The following is a 15,812-nucleotide window of genomic DNA, read 5'->3' on the forward strand; positions in this document are numbered from 1 at the left end:
GTGATGCGGCGTGGCTCGGCATTCAAAAAGTCTTCAGAGTCTCTGCGTCTTTTGCCGCCACGGACAAGTTCGTACCAGGCCACGAGCGTGCTCCAGCGCATGAGCAGGGCAAACGTGTTGAGGCCAGTCAACTGCGAGAAAAAAAACATGTCAGTGTCAAAATCAACGAAGAGAAAGATGGAGCAAGACTTACAGCACAAATGATCAAACACGCAGAGACGGCAGCCTCTGTGATCCCGAGCTGCTTGGCCAACGGTAAGCATTTGTTCTTGTCTTGTGTGATGACAAGACAGGCAGCCCAGCCTGCGATTTCCTTTGCGCGGAAACCGCGAGCCTTGTCTCTTGCCAGCGACGTGTTGAGTGCCACAAAGACACCCGAGAGCATAGCAACAACCGCAGTAGCTCCCATACACAGGAGGATATTACGCCATTGCAGAATGAAGACTCTGCGTACTCGAACCCATGCCTGTTGGCGAGTTGCTTTCCAGGGTCTGTCCCAGGTGCTCGTCGCTGCACTGGTAGGGAGCTCGCTCGAGTTGCCTGTGGCACGCGTCGGCGACGATGGAGTGGTCTTCCATAGGTTCATCAGATAGATGTAGAGACAGTAGAAGCTGGTCGCTATCTGCAGGACGAACGCCAGACTGGCAAAAGCGATCATCCAGCCAAAGTAGGTCGTGAAGGTGTGCTTGTCGTTGGGAAGGCAGACAATCGCCAAGCGGTACGAAACACCGGTGCATTTCATGCAGACCACGGTAAGGATCGTAGGAATACCCCAGCAGACGACTTGAGAGGCTATGAGGAACAACTGTGTATCCGATCTGTTCCAGCATACTCTTAGATGTGTCCATAGCGAGCGCGACAGAACCCAGCAAACGGACGCCATGCCTCCCCATAGGAGTAGGGCTCCAGAAAAGGCGCATGACAAGTCCGAATACATATCATTTGGTGTGATAGCATCGTAGCACATGGAAGGCTTGGACCCCAATGGAATGATGATGGCCAACTACATTTACTGTTAGCCTTTGGACGATCGGCATTGAACACCGACTGAGAACCTACCTGTAGAAGCACATTGGATACAATGAGGCCTACGCTGAGATAGTGACGATGACTCTTCTCAGGGGCCAAGATTGCGTAGGTCAAAAGTAGGAATACACTGCTAATCAGACTGACAACACTGAGCCACTCGGCCGCTAGCTCGTGCGTCGGGAACTCTTGAAGAAACAACATTGTCAGCTTGGTTATGAAGAACCTTCTGATGGAATATACTCACCATCAGAGTATACTAGTTCGGTCAATGGACAAGGCAAGCAGCAGTCATCACTACAGAAACGACCTCCTATGTCTGAACGTGCGTCAGCGTAAATCCCTGTGGTCAGTTTTCACTCCTAGACATACATCCACCTCCAGAGGTATAATTTTGTCGACTGAGGAACGGCAAAGGGCATGTGGTTCCTGAAAATGACATGTTGCCCGCCATTCTTAGCGGGTTTTGCGACGCAGTGAAGATGTTCGAATTGATTGTGGCGTTGGAGGCAAAGGAAGAGTATGGTGTAGTCAGGAGTTTCGCTTTATCGAAGAGAACAAAGACCCGAAACCGGCGATCTGGTCGATTAGCTCGTCACCAAAATGGGGATGACTGCGACATCTTTGTACGAAAGCGCTGGTAAGGCTGGCCTGGGCTGGACTCGGAAGGAATGTAGCAACGCGGAATGCACGCCCTGCCACCCATATCACTATTCATGAACCATGTGGAGAAGTCGAGAAGCCATGAATAAAAACAGAACGTTTGAACACCTTTGACCTAATTTTGGGTATCCCTTGTCAACTAATTTTGCCTTCGCCATGCTGGTCGGGGTATAACGCCTGCGCTCCGGAAACTCCTTGGAAATACACATCCTCATTATACCATGCATTCATGCAATGCAACGCCTCAAACAGGAAAGCCATTGAATCCAATGCGCAACTTACCGCGCGCGCCGTCAGTGTGTTCGTCGTGCCACTTGGATTTCCATGCGAGCTCGGCGCTCTTTGCTTCTTCAAAGGCTGCTCGGCACTCCTCCGGGAGCTCATCCAAAACGTCTTGTGGGATTGTCGAGAGGCCGTTGGTTGAAAGGTCATCAGCATCACCATCCGGACCAGGGACACCCAAGTTTGCTCTGGGTGCACTTTCAAAGTGGGTGTCGGTGACGAGATAGTTTCTCGCGATGATATCGGGAAGAGGTTGGAAGATGGCAGGTTCTCCATTGGTAGAGTGGTTCTCACTGCCCGATACAGCAGGCTCCCACTTGATGTGGGTCGGCTGCATGATCTTGGGGTAGAACATGAGGTTGGTGTTGATGTCATAGACGCCATTGAGGTTGGAGCGACGTGCAGCGGTAAGACTGGAATTGAAGCGACTGGACTTGGTTAGCGGAAGTTGGAGGTATATGGGGAAGAGGCGCGATATTACCTTGCCTCTCTGGCGTGCTCAAACTGCCAGTTCCCGGTGGTGATGTTAGTCTTTCTCTTTCCTGGAGCAGGCTTGCCTGGCTGAAGAGGAACGCTAGGAGCGTTGTTGTGGTAGACCTGACTGGCTCCGTGCCAAGCAACATACTGGTTCTTGTTGTATGCTTCGCCGGGAGCAGGAAGACGGTCGTGAGGGTCGGCTAGTTCACCTTCAATGTCACCTCTCTCCTTGGCAGCCTGGACTTGGTAGTCGTCAATGATCTTGCGGCCTCCGACGACGATACGCGCACCGAACTCGCGGAAAACAGAGCGGGCAGTAACCACTCCGATTGCGCGACCCTTGTACGAGTGTGGGATGATGTCGCGCGAGATCAAGTCTTTCTTTTCCTCCTCGCCGATGATGATCTTGTATAGCTGCAGGTGCTTTGTAAAGAAGAGGTAGCTGTCGCGGAAACCGGTACAGCGAGCGGGTTCGGTGGACAACATGTAAAGCCTGTCGCCGCGGCCTAGGATGGTGAAGACGCGCACACGGTAGTCGCGTCCGCCTTGCAAATGGCCGTCTTTGTTGACCTTGGTCTCTCCTTGAGGGTCCTCTGGGAGCGCGATCTCGTCGTCGACAACGTCCATCATGTTTCCTTCCTTGTCGATGGGCACTCGTGTGGCATGTGAAGGCCCTCCTTTTGGTCTGCCTCTGAAACCACCGCGCGGTCCTCCAATACCTGACGGACGTCCTCTCTTTCTGCGTGGGGTGCCAGACTCTGATGCGTTTCCAGTGCCAGGTTCCGGGGTGTCCCAATCTGGGCGGGGACGGGTTGGAGGACGGCCTCTGCCGCGTTTGCGAGGAATCGTCTGGACAACTGGCGGACTGCTGCGGTCTCGGCCGTCTTGGTCGTCGTCTACGTCCTGTTCGCCATCATCATCGTCGGCGCCGGCTTGCTCGACATGGTCGTCGTCTTGATCGTCTTCGTCTTGAACAATTGGGTCTGGCATGTCTTCATCTGATACATCGACTTTGACAGCAGGAGTCGAATTTCCTAAGCCATGGTCAGTAAGGATGCGCGCAAATACGACGATGAGCTGTACGTACTCGCTGACAAACGCAGCCTTGGGCCGCCGTCTCTGCCCTTTCCTCGTGGCATGGCTTGGACGTGGACAATGTTGATGATGCTCGCGCGTCTGCGCTGCCTCTCGCGCTCTCAGAGACCCTCGATTGCAGCTTCCCTCGGCGAGTCGGCGTCTCGGTAAATCCCGTTCCGACAGTGCTTGATCTTCTATCTATTGACCATCTAGACAACTACCTGTCGCATCAAACATCGACCTGTCGAGATGCATCTAGTGGTAATCGAAGAGTTTCGCTTGGTCACACATGGTTAGAAGGTATACATGCTAGGGAACGTAGGATACACAGTAGGATACACAGCCAATGTTGCTAACCATGACGCCATCTGCTCGTGGTCCCTTCTTTCTACTTAGATAGCATACAGTCAAAGCTGGCTCGAGTTGCCTGGGAATAAGCCTGTAGATTGCATGTTGCGCATCTGAATGAATATAACCATCATGCATGTATTTGCTGCAGTCATCCCCTTGCTTGACGAGTAATGGCTAAATCACATCTGCTTCGGGACATCTTTGAGCCAAGCGTTTTGATCTGCAGACAGTCGCCGAGGGCCAGGGCGACTTTGGGGGGCAGATGATCCATGATTTATGATCCAGACAAGCCGCACATGATGAGGCTGTAAGATGCGGCGAGGCTTGCACCGATAGTGCTTTTCCTGTCGCTCGCTTGGATTCTGGGTCTCTTCAGCTCTGCGACATTATTGCACAACACGTATCAGGAATCAGGATAGACTGCCAGGAAGAAGAAACACCAGCTCGAGTCCTGACGAGCGTTGGACTGAAGTTTCCCCGCTAACGCCATCAATGACATGGCTCGCCCAGACGCTGCTTCATTTCTTGCGCCGGCCTTCAGCATCGTTTCATCCTCTGAATATTCTCCTCATCAATCTTTACTCGCACGCTCTGAATCGTCATCAATCCTGGCTGTAAATCGCAGCAGCAATCTTAATCCGTCGGGCCCCTCTGACAGGATTCAGCAACCCGACCGACCAAAACGAAAGCACTCGCCATCTTTCTCGTCCAGCAAGCAGGATTCGCTGAGGAGACCACGTCCTCCGCCCTTGTCATCGAAGTCTAGCAGTCTGATCCCGACCGTCTTCATCGAGCCTGCTCCTGCCGACCCTTGGTCAACGAGATCATTGACCATGTCTTCACCTGCGTCCAACACCCATCCTCAACAGTCCCCCGCTGCGGATTTGTTGCGTCAGGCAATGATGCAAAAGTAAGCTTGCTCCGCTTCTTTTCCTCGTGCTTTTGATATTTTTGCCCTCGTCCTCCTCGGCCATTTCGGCCGTCTCCGCTGCATATCTGTTCGTTGCAGTGCTGCCATACTGCAGCCTTCCGAGCACTCGCTACAGTGTCGAATGACCAAGAGCTGCTTCTAGAAGCTCTGGCTTGATGCGGAGAATGATTGATGACTTCTTCTCCCGCTGCCATGTGCTGCTGCTGCTGCTGCTGCGTCGGCCAGCGCGGCCAGCAAAAAAAGCTGTCGTCATTCGGGCCGAAACTTCCACGGCGAATCGCAGATACGCAGTTTAGATCCAACAAAACACTGCGACACTCTCCGACCGTGATTGTTTTGGTCGACGAATCTCTTGCTTGCCCTCCTTGTCAATTTCACACATCCTCAAAAGTGTTTGCTGCGTTTCAGAAACTTCGCCATGGCCGACGCTAATCTTCTCCGTCCCACTAGTACTCGAGCACCGGACGAAGATTCCGATCATGTTGGCTCGGGCGCATCAACACCTCCCGGTGGTGTCTCAACGCCCGTGCCAGATCTGATGGATAAACGTCAACCCGGTTTGGCCCATGCCTACTTTGCCCAGGTTTGTCATTCTTTTCGTGCTCCTTTCACATCACCCACACATCCTGCCTGCCCCTCGTCTCTGTCCCGCAGCGTCACCCATGGCTCGAGTCTGAACATGGACCCCTCCTCTACTGCCTCCGCCGGCGCCCCTCCACCCACCGCACCCAATTCGCCCAAGCACTCTTCTGTCAGCAGTCAAGGCCCCCCGCTGCTCCCCCACGAACAGCCCGACGCCGCCCTGCCCTCGTATCCTACTCCGCCTCTGTCGTCGGCCTCCTCTCTTCACGGCCCGCAGGTTGATGAAGAAGGGTCCACAGATGTGCGGACGCCGACTGAGAAAAATACTCCGGCAGGACCAGCGCGGCTTCGTAGTTCGACACTGCCCTCAAACACCGTAGACACTGTCGTTTCCAGGCCTCATGTTTCAGCACATATTTCTAGCCCGGCTGCTCACCCCACCGACGTTCCTGATTCTTTAAATGCTTCCCTTGCCTCATCGTCCGAGCTTGAGCCATTGGACAGCGAGAAAAGAGAGCTAACACAAGACACAAAGAGTACTCCTCCTCGGACCCCACGAGCTTTATCACGCAACGAGACGGCCGCCGTTGTCGATGACGCCCCCGCTCCCACAGCTCCACAGATCTCGAAGATCGAGAAGAGCAGCCGATCCAGCTCCAACCAATCTAGTAGCCAACCTACTGTCGGTACAACCAAAGGCCAGCTGTCTGTCAACATTGTACAGGGAAGAGGTCTCAAGCCTAGTACCGCCCCCTATGTCGTCTGCATTTATCAACTGAACGAAGACATCTCTGGTGGCGCCGAGGTGGATGCTGTGGATACCAAGACACAAGAACAAGACAGCAACCAGAACGAAAACCTGGCCAAGGGAGTTGCTATGAGAAGAATGGGCAGTGACTCGGGGAAAGCAATGAGCATTCCCGGACTCGGCAGCCGCCAGACCAGCCAGACAGACATCTCCAAGCTCAAGGACTCCGCTTCGGACAAGCTCGTTACCGAGCCGTTGTGGAACCACGAGGCTGTATTGTATGTTGCCAAACATGGCCATCTTCATATCTCAGGCTAACAATGCTGCAGCGACGTCGTTGGTGATCAATCAGAGCTCGATATCTCTGTGTACGACAAGAAGAACCAAGAAGCCTTTATCGGGCACGTCCGGTTCAGCCCCAACCTTGAGAACTACGACACACCCCACGAGGCTTGGTTTAAACTGAAGCCTAGAGAAGGCGAATCCGACAATGTTCCCGGCGAGATCCAGCTCAGACTCAGCTTCCAGAAGACCGACAAAAAGACCTACGGCCCAGAGGACTTTGAAATCCTGAGACTTATTGGCAAAGGCACTTTCGGACAAGTCTTCCAGGTTCGCAAGAAGGATACACAGAGAATTTATGCCATGAAGGTGCTCTCGAAAAAGGTCATCATCCAGAAGAAGGAGATTGCACACACCATTGGCGAGCGTAACATTCTCGTGCGCACCGCCACCGCCGAGTCACCGTTTATTGTTGGTCTGAAGTTCTCTTTCCAAACTCCTGCCGACCTCTACCTGGTCACCGACTACATGTCGGGAGGAGAACTCTTCTGGCATCTCCAGAGAGAGGGACGCTTCCACGAAGGTCGTGCCAAGTTCTACATTGCTGAGCTCATTCTGGCTCTGAGGCACCTCCACCAGCACGACATTGTTTACCGCGATCTGAAGCCCGAGAATATTCTGCTGGACGCCAACGGCCACATCGCACTTTGCGACTTCGGTCTGTCCAAGGCCAACCTTTCCAAAGGAGACACAACAAACACTTTCTGCGGCACCACGGAATACCTTGCACCTGAAGTCCTACTGGACGAGCAAGGTTATACCAAGATGGTCGACTTCTGGTCGCTGGGTGTTTTGGTCTTTGAGATGTGCTGTGGCTGGTCGCCCTTCTATGCCGAGGACACTCAGCAGATGTACAAGAACATTGCTTTCGGCAAAGTTCGCTTCCCCAGAGACGCTCTGTCAACAGAAGGACGCAACTTTGTTAAGGGACTGCTGAACCGTAACCCGAACCATCGTCTTGGAGCCAAGGCGGATGCTGATGAGCTCATGGCTCACGCCTTCTTCGCTGATGTCGATTGGGATGCTCTTGGTCGCAAAGCGCTTGTTCCACCTTTCAAGCCCAAGCTCAAGGGCGAGTTGGACGTGAGCAACTTCGATCCGGAATTCACAAACGCCCTATCGAGTGGCAACTCGTCGTCTCTTAACGCTCGTGCGGCAGCTCTGGCCAGCGGAGTCAACCCAGCTAGCACACCTCTCAGTCCTACACTGCAGACGGCCTTCAAGGGCTTCACGTTTGTTGACGAGAGCACCCTCGACAAACAATTTGGCAACGACGCTAACCACGTGCAGCAAGCACAACAAGAGTCGCAAGAGGACAGCGATGAGTTGAGGAAGACCTCGAGTAAGGGTGAGCGCATGAGTGGCGTGGTCTCCTCGTCAAATGAACCACAGGGTATTTTCAACGACGGCATGGACGTGTAAAGTCCATCGCGTTAAGCCGCAACAATATTCAAGACCCCTCGAAATTTATCACTGGGGAACGCATTCATCCTCGATCCTCTTTTCGTGTCGACATAGTTTTGGGACATCTTTCTGACGGTGTTTTTATGTTGGTTGGTTGTACGGAACACGAATCAAACAGGTGGTGACGGGCCTCTTTTGGCTTTTGGGCTTTTTCCCCTCCTTTTTCTCAGTGCAGGCGGGTTCGAGGAGTGATGCTCCTGACCAAAGTACATTGCAACCAGCTCGGTGTGGAAATCGCATGCTTTAGTTGCATTGGGAGGAGTTATGAAGAGAACGTTTGTATATATCGGCAAGAGTTTTATTACTATCTGCCTCAATCACAATGATGTGTATCAAATGATGTTCACTCATATTTCTGTGATCCTATGGATTGGGCATCTGTCTGGTCTTCTGGTAAAATGTTCATTCTACTCAAGGTGACAATAGGTGGTTGGCGAGGTTTCACATCCAGGCCAGGGTTACCGCCTTGGTTGCGCAGAAGACCCTGCTCTGAAAATGTCGCTACATCTGACTCCGTGTCAGTCGCGTTGATGACTCTATAGATGCTAACTAAGTCTTCAGATACATCTTTAGATATTCTAGGACAATCTCAAGGGTACTTCGATCATATTGGAAGATGTGATGCTAATTTGTTGTGATCATGGTCGTACCTGGGAAGCTTTGGCGTAACCATAACGCGCTTGACCGAGATACACCATGTCAAGAGGTACAGGTGAGCAATGAATAATTTGCTGGAAACATATTACTGTAGCCCAGGATATCAGACATGATATGTGTGTAGCTAGTCAACAAACATTGATACTACGAGAGGTGTACTGCGGTTGGGATGGTGACGATAGTGGTGTGATGTCGGTGGAGTTGATCTCGAGCTTGCCAACGTCTTGTCTGGCCAGAATCGCAACACTGGTGTCAACACAGCACACACATGACAGAAGAGAGCAGCAACCGAGAGTGCATATAGTGAGATGGCATTCAAAGAACTCGAGGACCAAGTGGGTATGCAAATAGAGCGGCCATAGGTTGTTCCCAGGAACCAAAGAACCGGGCAGCAGCTGCTCTTAGCGCCGATCAGTTCTACCGCGGCAACCAAGCATGACGTTAGAGTCGTACCTGCCTCTCCACACCTGCACCTGCTTCCGTCGCCAGCGCGACCTCTCTGACCAACCTCACTTCCCGACATTCGCAAACCACACGAACGCGTCGCTTGCTCATCTCATTGTACTTTTACGGAATCGCTTGACTTACGCGATCGCATTGGTATTCTACACGAAGCTTTCTGCTGTCATCAATTCTTCCGACACATCTCACACTCTTGCTTGCACCATCGTGCACCCCTCCACATCACAAATATGAGCGACAAAGAAATCAAGGAAGGAGACCAGGGTAAGTCACTCATCCATACCCTTGCGTGTTCGGACCTCGTGTAGCTTCCGGTATGGCGATCGAGTGACGCGAGATTGTCTACGCGACGCTGCCTGTCTCAGCGACGTGTCGAATCGTACTGGCGCGTCAAGACGTAGATGCATCGTCCGTGTCCAAACGAATGCTGACTGAAAGTTGCTAGTCTCATGGCAATGGTCTGGCAGCCGTCCTGGAGGCACCGTCTCTGATGTTGCCAAGGAAGGCGAGCTCTCAATCGAGACCAAGAACGGCAACACTGTCAAGAAAAATGCCGACCCCGAAGATCCTGCTGTCAAGATATCTCGCTCGGGCAACGACGTCGTGAAGAGAGCTCATGAGCTGGACGTCGAGGAAGCGGGCGACAAGCACAAGGAAGACAAGGGTGCTGAGAAGACCGTGACCAAGGATGACAAGAAGGACGATGAGACCAAGGAGAAGGATGGTGAGGAGGAGAAGGATGACAAGGACGGCGAGAAGGAAGAGGCCAAGGAGGACAAGGAAGAGGATAAGAAGAAGAAGAAGTCGAGCAAAGGCGAGTCGAAGAAGGCGGATGGAAAAGCAAAGGCGGGCGACAAGCGCGAAGCCGAGGATGACAAGCAAGAGGACGAGGAGCCCTCGAAGAAGCAGCAGAAGACCGAGGATGCTGGCGAGGAGAACGGCGACAAGAAGAAGCGTGGACGACCTGCCAAGAATGGCAACGAGGCATCATCATCGTCGTCCAAGTCCAAGCCCAAGAAGGAGCCAAAGAAGGCAGCAACCGAGTCGGGAGAGCCCAGACGCTCGGGCAGACTCAACTCTACTTAGCTGAGGGTAGATGAACGAGAGAAAGAGAGAGGTCGAGGATCGAAGGGGATCGAGATTGGTCGGTAGTTTCTTGTATGAGGAAGGATTGTTATTGCACATATCATTTAGGAGTGCCGACCCTTGCGTGAATGTCGCTCAGAATGGCTTCCTTCTTCTGCCTCATGTGAGTTTTGCGGTGCTCCCAATAAAAGTAAGTAATGATGGGAGCAGTGACGACCAAGCCGCCGAGTAGAGATAGATAGAAGAGGCCACTGTAGCCATCCTGCATCTTGGGCATAGGTTGCTGCTGAGGAGTGGCAATGGCTTGTGGCGAGGCAACAGGTCTAGGCTGAGTGGTGGGTGCAGCAACAGGAACGGCAGAAGCAGGAGCTGGCTGGGCAGGTCGAGAGGTAGAAGGCGAAGAGGATGGCGACAAGTTTGGCTGGTCGGCCATGGAGCGGCGAGCAGCCGTGGCCTGCCTAGCCAGAGGAGAGAGACGCGGCAGGACTCGAGCACGAGAAGCCAGCATGTTGGAGAGACTAGTCTAGAGAGTTGCAGGAACGGACGACCAAGTGTACGCGTGGATGACAAAGTCGAGGACAAAAAGTTGAGCAATTCCCCAATTCCATCATTATCGAAGCACGGACCGACGTCTTGGAGAGGGTAGGGTGTAGCAGACTTCGCATGGATGCGCCTGCCTGCTCTACTCTGCTCTTCCGTGCCTGCCTGCCTGCTCTGTTCTGCGCCTACGTTTGCCCGCCTCTGCGCCTGCCTGATCCTCGACCAAACGACAACGCACCGCACCGAGCGACTCAACATGGGCTACAGTTCGGCATCCGAAGGCGAGATTGTCCAAGACAAGGCAATTAGATCGCGACCTCCCCCAGCCAGTGACCACGCCATTGACCGCAGAAGCAGACCTCGATCGCCGCCGTCGAGGGACACCCAGAGACCTCGCAACCACCACTACACCCACCAAGACTCTCACAAGCGTCCCTACCCTCGCCGCCATCATCACCAACAGAACGATCGCTACTCTCGCGACCATCAACATCCCTCTCAGTCCCGCCACAACGGAGAGCCTCCAGAGAAGCGCCATCGTCCCAACAAGAGCCCTGAACCTGCTCGTCACCCCTTGGATCACAATCCGCCTGCTCCTGTCATGCCCGACGTGCCCGAGCCCCCTCCAGTCGACGAAGCCACGCTGATCCAAGAGCGCCGCAAACGCCGTGAAGCCTTGCGCGCAAAGCATCGTGCCCAACCACAGCCTCTGCTCCAACAAGCCTTGCACATTGCTGCTGCCTCGGAATCCGACTCTGTCGTAGCCTCGCCCGCTGCCTCGGTACCTTCATCTCCCGCCTCTCCTGCATCTCCCGCTTCCTTCTCCATCACAAACGACCAAGATCTTGCCAACCCTGTCAATGCTGACCCTGATTCTCCCGCTGCTGCCAACGCTCCTTCAGCTGCCGATTACGATCCGACCATGGACATGCAAGAAGACAGAATCACCGCTCGTCTCTCTGCCGCCGCTCACCATGAGACAAAGGTCACAGACGGCGTATCTGATGCCGCTCAGACTGCCACAGTACGGCCTAATCAGCCCAAGGAACTGGACATGTTCGCAGATGATGACAACGATGATATGTTCGCTCCCGAGCCTACCACTGGTCCCAAGAAGGAAGATGGCACACAGGCCGTGCGCGTTCCCGAGGCAAAGCAACTGGATCGCAGTCTGCTCGACGATTGGGACGATCCCGAAGGCTACTACCGCATCATCCTTGGAGAGCTCCTTGACGATCGCTATCATGTCCAGACTAATCTAGGAAAAGGCGTCTTCTCTGCCGTTGTACGTGCTATTGACACCACCACCAACCGCACTGTTGCCATCAAAATCATCCGTACGCAGGAATCCATGTAAGTTCCTTCTCCATATCCCGAATCCCGCACAGAAACAACTGACATGCTTCTAGGTACAAAGCTGGCATGAAGGAGATTGAGATTTTGCAAACACTCGCCGAAGCAGACCCTGAGGACAAGAAGCACATCATTCGTCTCGAGCGCCACTTTGAACACAAAGGCCATCTCTGCATGGTCTTCGAGAACCTGAGTATCAATCTCCGCGAGGTTCTGAAAAAATTCGGCCGTGACATAGGCATCAACATCATAGCCGTGCGTCAGTACGCTCTGCAGATGTTCCTTGGTCTCACACTACTGAAGAAATGTGAGATTCTGCACGCTGACTTGAAGCCTGACAACGTCTTGGTCAACGAGAGGCGCAATCAGCTCAAGATTGCTGATCTGGGCTCCGCCATGTCTGCTGACGAGAACGATGTTACTGATGCCCTCGTATCCCGCTTTTACCGTGCTCCGGAGATCATGCTCGGAATCAAGCACGACTATGCCATCGATATGTGGAGTATTGGTTGCACGCTTTTCGAGCTGTACACCGGCAAAATTTGCTTCACTGGCTCGACAAACAACCAGATGCTGAAAGCTATCTTGGAATGTCGCGGCAAGATCCCAAACCGAATGCTCAAGAGATCCGAGTTTTGGTCACAGCATTTCGAGCCTGATGGCACTTTCTTGAGCCAGGAAATCGACAATGTCACCCGTCGAGAAGTAGTACGTCGCATGAATATCACCAGGACCGTACCTGCCAAAGAGCTCAAGGCACGACTATTCGCAAGCTCCAAAGGATTGAGCCCTGCTGATGCTAAAGAGTTGAATCTCTTTGCCGACCTCCTGGATAAGTGTCTTGCTGTCGATCCCGTGAGAAGGATCACACCTACGGATGCGCTCAAACACCCATTCATCTCCCGGCCGGGACCCGTTCCTCCTCACAACATTAGATAAAACGACTGGTGTATATCAGCGTTGCCGCTGTACATGGAACAGACAGGACGAGAAGTAAAATTTGTCGATCCTCGATATTGTTTTGACCGCAATCCTACAAAGGCACCTCTTTACAAACATAAATGTTACGTGAGATCAGCATCCCGAACGCTTACATTGCCAAGATATTGCTGTCTTGAGGTCAGCAACGACAGCAGTATTTCCAAGCTACCGAGCCTCTCACCGCATCACTCATTTTGTTTATCACCGCTCTACGTGTAGGGACAGCTGATTCTACTTCACTAACTTTGAACAAGCTGACTACCATTATCCGGCACGGCTGCATAAATGGACAGCAATCTATTGTTTGAGAGTAGACATATAAACGAGGAGTCAGCACGGCCAAGTCGGGTTCAGACGAGAAACCCGTCTCAATTGTGTCTCAGCGGGACCTGCTTCAGTGTTTTGATGTCCTTACGGCACCGACACCCGAGCTGTTGATAATTAGTTAAAGTTCAGACAGTAACGTGGAAATGAAGTAGAACAACAATATAAAACAGGACAGAGTGTTTGTTTCCGGCCGTATTGCACATTTGTACTCGTGTTCGACCGATCTTCTGGAAAAGCCGTTCGATACATTGCCCTTGTGCCGCACGTGTCTCCGAGACACCTATACCGCCTCAGGTCGTAGGTGTGATGAAGCGATGAAACAACGTTGTTGGCCAATAAACAATCCTTCGCTATTGTCTGTACAACTCGAGTGGGTCCAGAGTAAGCTGTCAAAGACAAACCCCAAGAGCGCACTGATGGTTCGTTCAACGGCCGTTTGGATTTGGTATAGGGAGTGTTGTCCGTTTCGATGCGGCTCAAACAAGCTCTTGTGGCAGGATGGTAACCGAGGAGAGCAATAAGATTGGAGACATGAAGCTCCCAATGTCTTTGATCATGCTTGCTGATCCTCTGCTTTCGGAATGTTCATGGTATGCTGTACGCGAGCGTTTCATCAGGTGTACGACACTGTTCAATAGAAGAAGAGAATGTGTTCGGATGTCGACTCCTTTACCTCCAGACACTGTCTTGAGGACACGTATCCTGTGGAGCGAGCTTTCACGGGAGGAGGCTGTTTGACCAAGACGTTGGCAGCAACGCCGAGGAGTGGCAGGAGGAAGAGGGCCTCTTCACGAAGCTGAGCGGGCTTGCACAGCAGGTATCTGCGTGGGCGCTGGGAAGTGGAGAGCTCATACCCGTTCCCTGCATCTCCTTAGACGGGTGGGCGTGTCATCTGTATGCAAGATCGTTGCAAGGGGTGCTGCGTCCCATGTAGAATGTGACAACGGTCGCAATCGATAGCGTCATTTGCCTCTGTCCACGGCACTTGTCGGTTCCCTAGCGACGAACGACGGACTCTTGTAGGCACTGCCGTTGAAGAGGAACAACGGGAAGAAGGTGGATTGGTTGATCTGGGAGGGCGGATGGGAGCAGACGTTACTATCGCGATAGCTGAAACGCTTCGACACGGAGTAGGGCAACATCCGAGGACAAGCACAAGCGGAGAGGCCACGCTGATGGTAGAGAAACAATAGAGACATGAAACGGGATGTTTGGGATATATTCGACTGTTGCAGTGTTTTGGATGGAAGAGATGATTATGGATCCCATATCAGCCGTTGAGCACGAGGACAGTTCGACGTATTGGTGTTTGATAGGCTGTCTCTGATGTATGTCGGCGTTCCAATATCATGACCACAGGTTCATTGCGCCGACTGTTGGAATGAGATGATCTTCTACAATTACAACCGATTCATTGAAATGAGCATGAGATAAGGAAAGAGAAGAGGAAGAGGGAGTGGGCAAGACTGAACGCGGCTGCTGCATGTAACGACCGAAACCACTGCTCAGCAGAGACTGCTGCTGAGCTTACATCCATCACAAGCCATCGAGCGTCGTTGATCGACTTCAAAGCCACCGCAACAAAGAGAAAGTCGGTATGCTCATCCTCCTGTGGGCTGACCGCTGGCAAGCGGTATGCGCAAGCGCCTTGCTAACGTCGAGACACATTTGATTGGACAGGTGGACACTGCGGGTTTGAATCTTCAAACCGTTTCTCGACCTGTCTTGTTAGCGTAACGGACGATGGAAAAAGGGGTTGAGAGATGCGCATCGTGCACAAGGGAGCGGTGTAAGCGTTGGCATGCTCGAACAACTCAAAAAAGCTGTGGACGTGAGAAAGCTGGGCGGCCGACCAGCGGACAGACAAAACTACGCTCGAGGTGGCTAGCGCCAAACGTTCGACACTCGAGTTTCAAGACTTCCAAGATTAAGATTGCCATGGGTTTCCGCGATACAATTTGCGAAGCCGTGCCAACCGCTGCGCCCATACGATAGTGATCGTGAGATGCATGCATAGTGCGGTGTCTTATGTTTTGGTTTTCGAGGTACCGAAGATGCACCTGCAAAAGGACAGCTCGCTCCAGAGCACTGGACGAAGATTGTCGTTAGATATGCAGCAAACCCAAGATGACGTGCGTTCTTGTCAGATGGGATGGGATGTGCAGCTGCTCCGTGTTGGCTCCAGGAGCAAGCGCCCTCCCACGCTATCACAGTCACAGAACGAGCGAGCAGATGTGTGCTTATCGTGCGGCGCATTGATATGCTCGCAGCAGTACCAGGAGCAGTCGCTACCGCAGTCACAGTCGCATGTGTCGTCGGTTGTCGCGGATGACCTTCAAGGATGCAATACGGGCGGGTACCGCAACTACTGACTACTACGCATTCACGACGCGTACAGATAGGCAGGGGACTTGCTGCAAGTAGACTGGCTCCATCGTAAAAGTGGAGGATAGGGTGCTTGCA

At 52.8% G+C, this 15,812-nt stretch overlaps 7 protein-coding genes across 7 annotated transcripts; 4 read left to right on the plus strand and 3 right to left on the minus strand.

Annotated features, from left to right (window-relative positions):
- Positions 1 to 259: 259 nt before the first annotated feature.
- Positions 260 to 1,450, minus strand: M436DRAFT_9728 (uncharacterized protein; the record flags this gene model as incomplete). Its single annotated transcript, XM_013569035.1, has 4 exons — positions 260 to 1,003; positions 1,060 to 1,214; positions 1,274 to 1,345; positions 1,399 to 1,450. Coding segments are annotated over 4 exons (1,023 nt in total), but the record flags the coding sequence as incomplete, so codon positions are not given.
- A 483-nt stretch (positions 1,451 to 1,933) lies between these two features.
- M436DRAFT_53419 (uncharacterized protein) lies at positions 1,934 to 3,587 on the minus strand (the record flags this gene model as incomplete). Its single annotated transcript, XM_013569072.1, has 3 exons — positions 1,934 to 2,399; positions 2,453 to 3,482; positions 3,536 to 3,587. The coding sequence occupies 3 exons, from the start codon at positions 3,585 to 3,587 to the stop codon at positions 1,934 to 1,936; spliced, it is 1,548 nt and encodes a 515-aa protein (XP_013424526.1).
- Positions 3,588 to 4,373: 786 nt separating this feature from the next.
- On the plus strand, positions 4,374 to 4,790 carry M436DRAFT_53762 (uncharacterized protein; the record flags this gene model as incomplete). Its single annotated transcript, XM_013569138.1, has 1 exon — positions 4,374 to 4,790. The coding sequence occupies one exon, from the start codon at positions 4,374 to 4,376 to the stop codon at positions 4,788 to 4,790; it is 417 nt and encodes a 138-aa protein (XP_013424592.1).
- A 435-nt stretch (positions 4,791 to 5,225) lies between these two features.
- M436DRAFT_53427 (kinase-like protein) lies at positions 5,226 to 7,901 on the plus strand (the record flags this gene model as incomplete). The annotated part of the gene is made up of 4 exons (XM_013569073.1): positions 5,226 to 5,558; positions 5,877 to 6,194; positions 6,240 to 6,415; positions 6,467 to 7,901. The coding sequence occupies 4 exons, from the start codon at positions 5,226 to 5,228 to the stop codon at positions 7,899 to 7,901; spliced, it is 2,262 nt and encodes a 753-aa protein (XP_013424527.1).
- A 1,134-nt stretch (positions 7,902 to 9,035) lies between these two features.
- M436DRAFT_75356 (uncharacterized protein) lies at positions 9,036 to 10,148 on the plus strand (the record flags this gene model as incomplete). The annotated part of the gene is made up of 3 exons (XM_013569282.1): positions 9,036 to 9,040; positions 9,298 to 9,326; positions 9,508 to 10,148. The coding sequence occupies 3 exons, from the start codon at positions 9,036 to 9,038 to the stop codon at positions 10,146 to 10,148; spliced, it is 675 nt and encodes a 224-aa protein (XP_013424736.1).
- Positions 10,149 to 10,248: 100 nt separating this feature from the next.
- Positions 10,249 to 10,656, minus strand: M436DRAFT_75357 (uncharacterized protein; the record flags this gene model as incomplete). Its single annotated transcript, XM_013569283.1, has 1 exon — positions 10,249 to 10,656. One exon carries the CDS (start codon positions 10,654 to 10,656, stop codon positions 10,249 to 10,251), a length of 408 nt encoding a protein of 135 aa, XP_013424737.1.
- Positions 10,657 to 11,610: 954 nt separating this feature from the next.
- M436DRAFT_53376 (kinase-like protein) lies at positions 11,611 to 12,980 on the plus strand (the record flags this gene model as incomplete). The annotated part of the gene is made up of 2 exons (XM_013569066.1): positions 11,611 to 12,041; positions 12,098 to 12,980. The coding sequence occupies 2 exons, from the start codon at positions 11,611 to 11,613 to the stop codon at positions 12,978 to 12,980; spliced, it is 1,314 nt and encodes a 437-aa protein (XP_013424520.1).
- Positions 12,981 to 15,812: the final 2,832 nt, after the last annotated feature.

Source organism: Aureobasidium namibiae, assembly GCF_000721765.1.
Source record: "Aureobasidium namibiae CBS 147.97 unplaced genomic scaffold scaffold_16, whole genome shotgun sequence".
In the NCBI taxonomy this organism is placed as follows: Eukaryota; Fungi; Ascomycota; class Dothideomycetes; order Dothideales; family Saccotheciaceae; genus Aureobasidium; species Aureobasidium namibiae.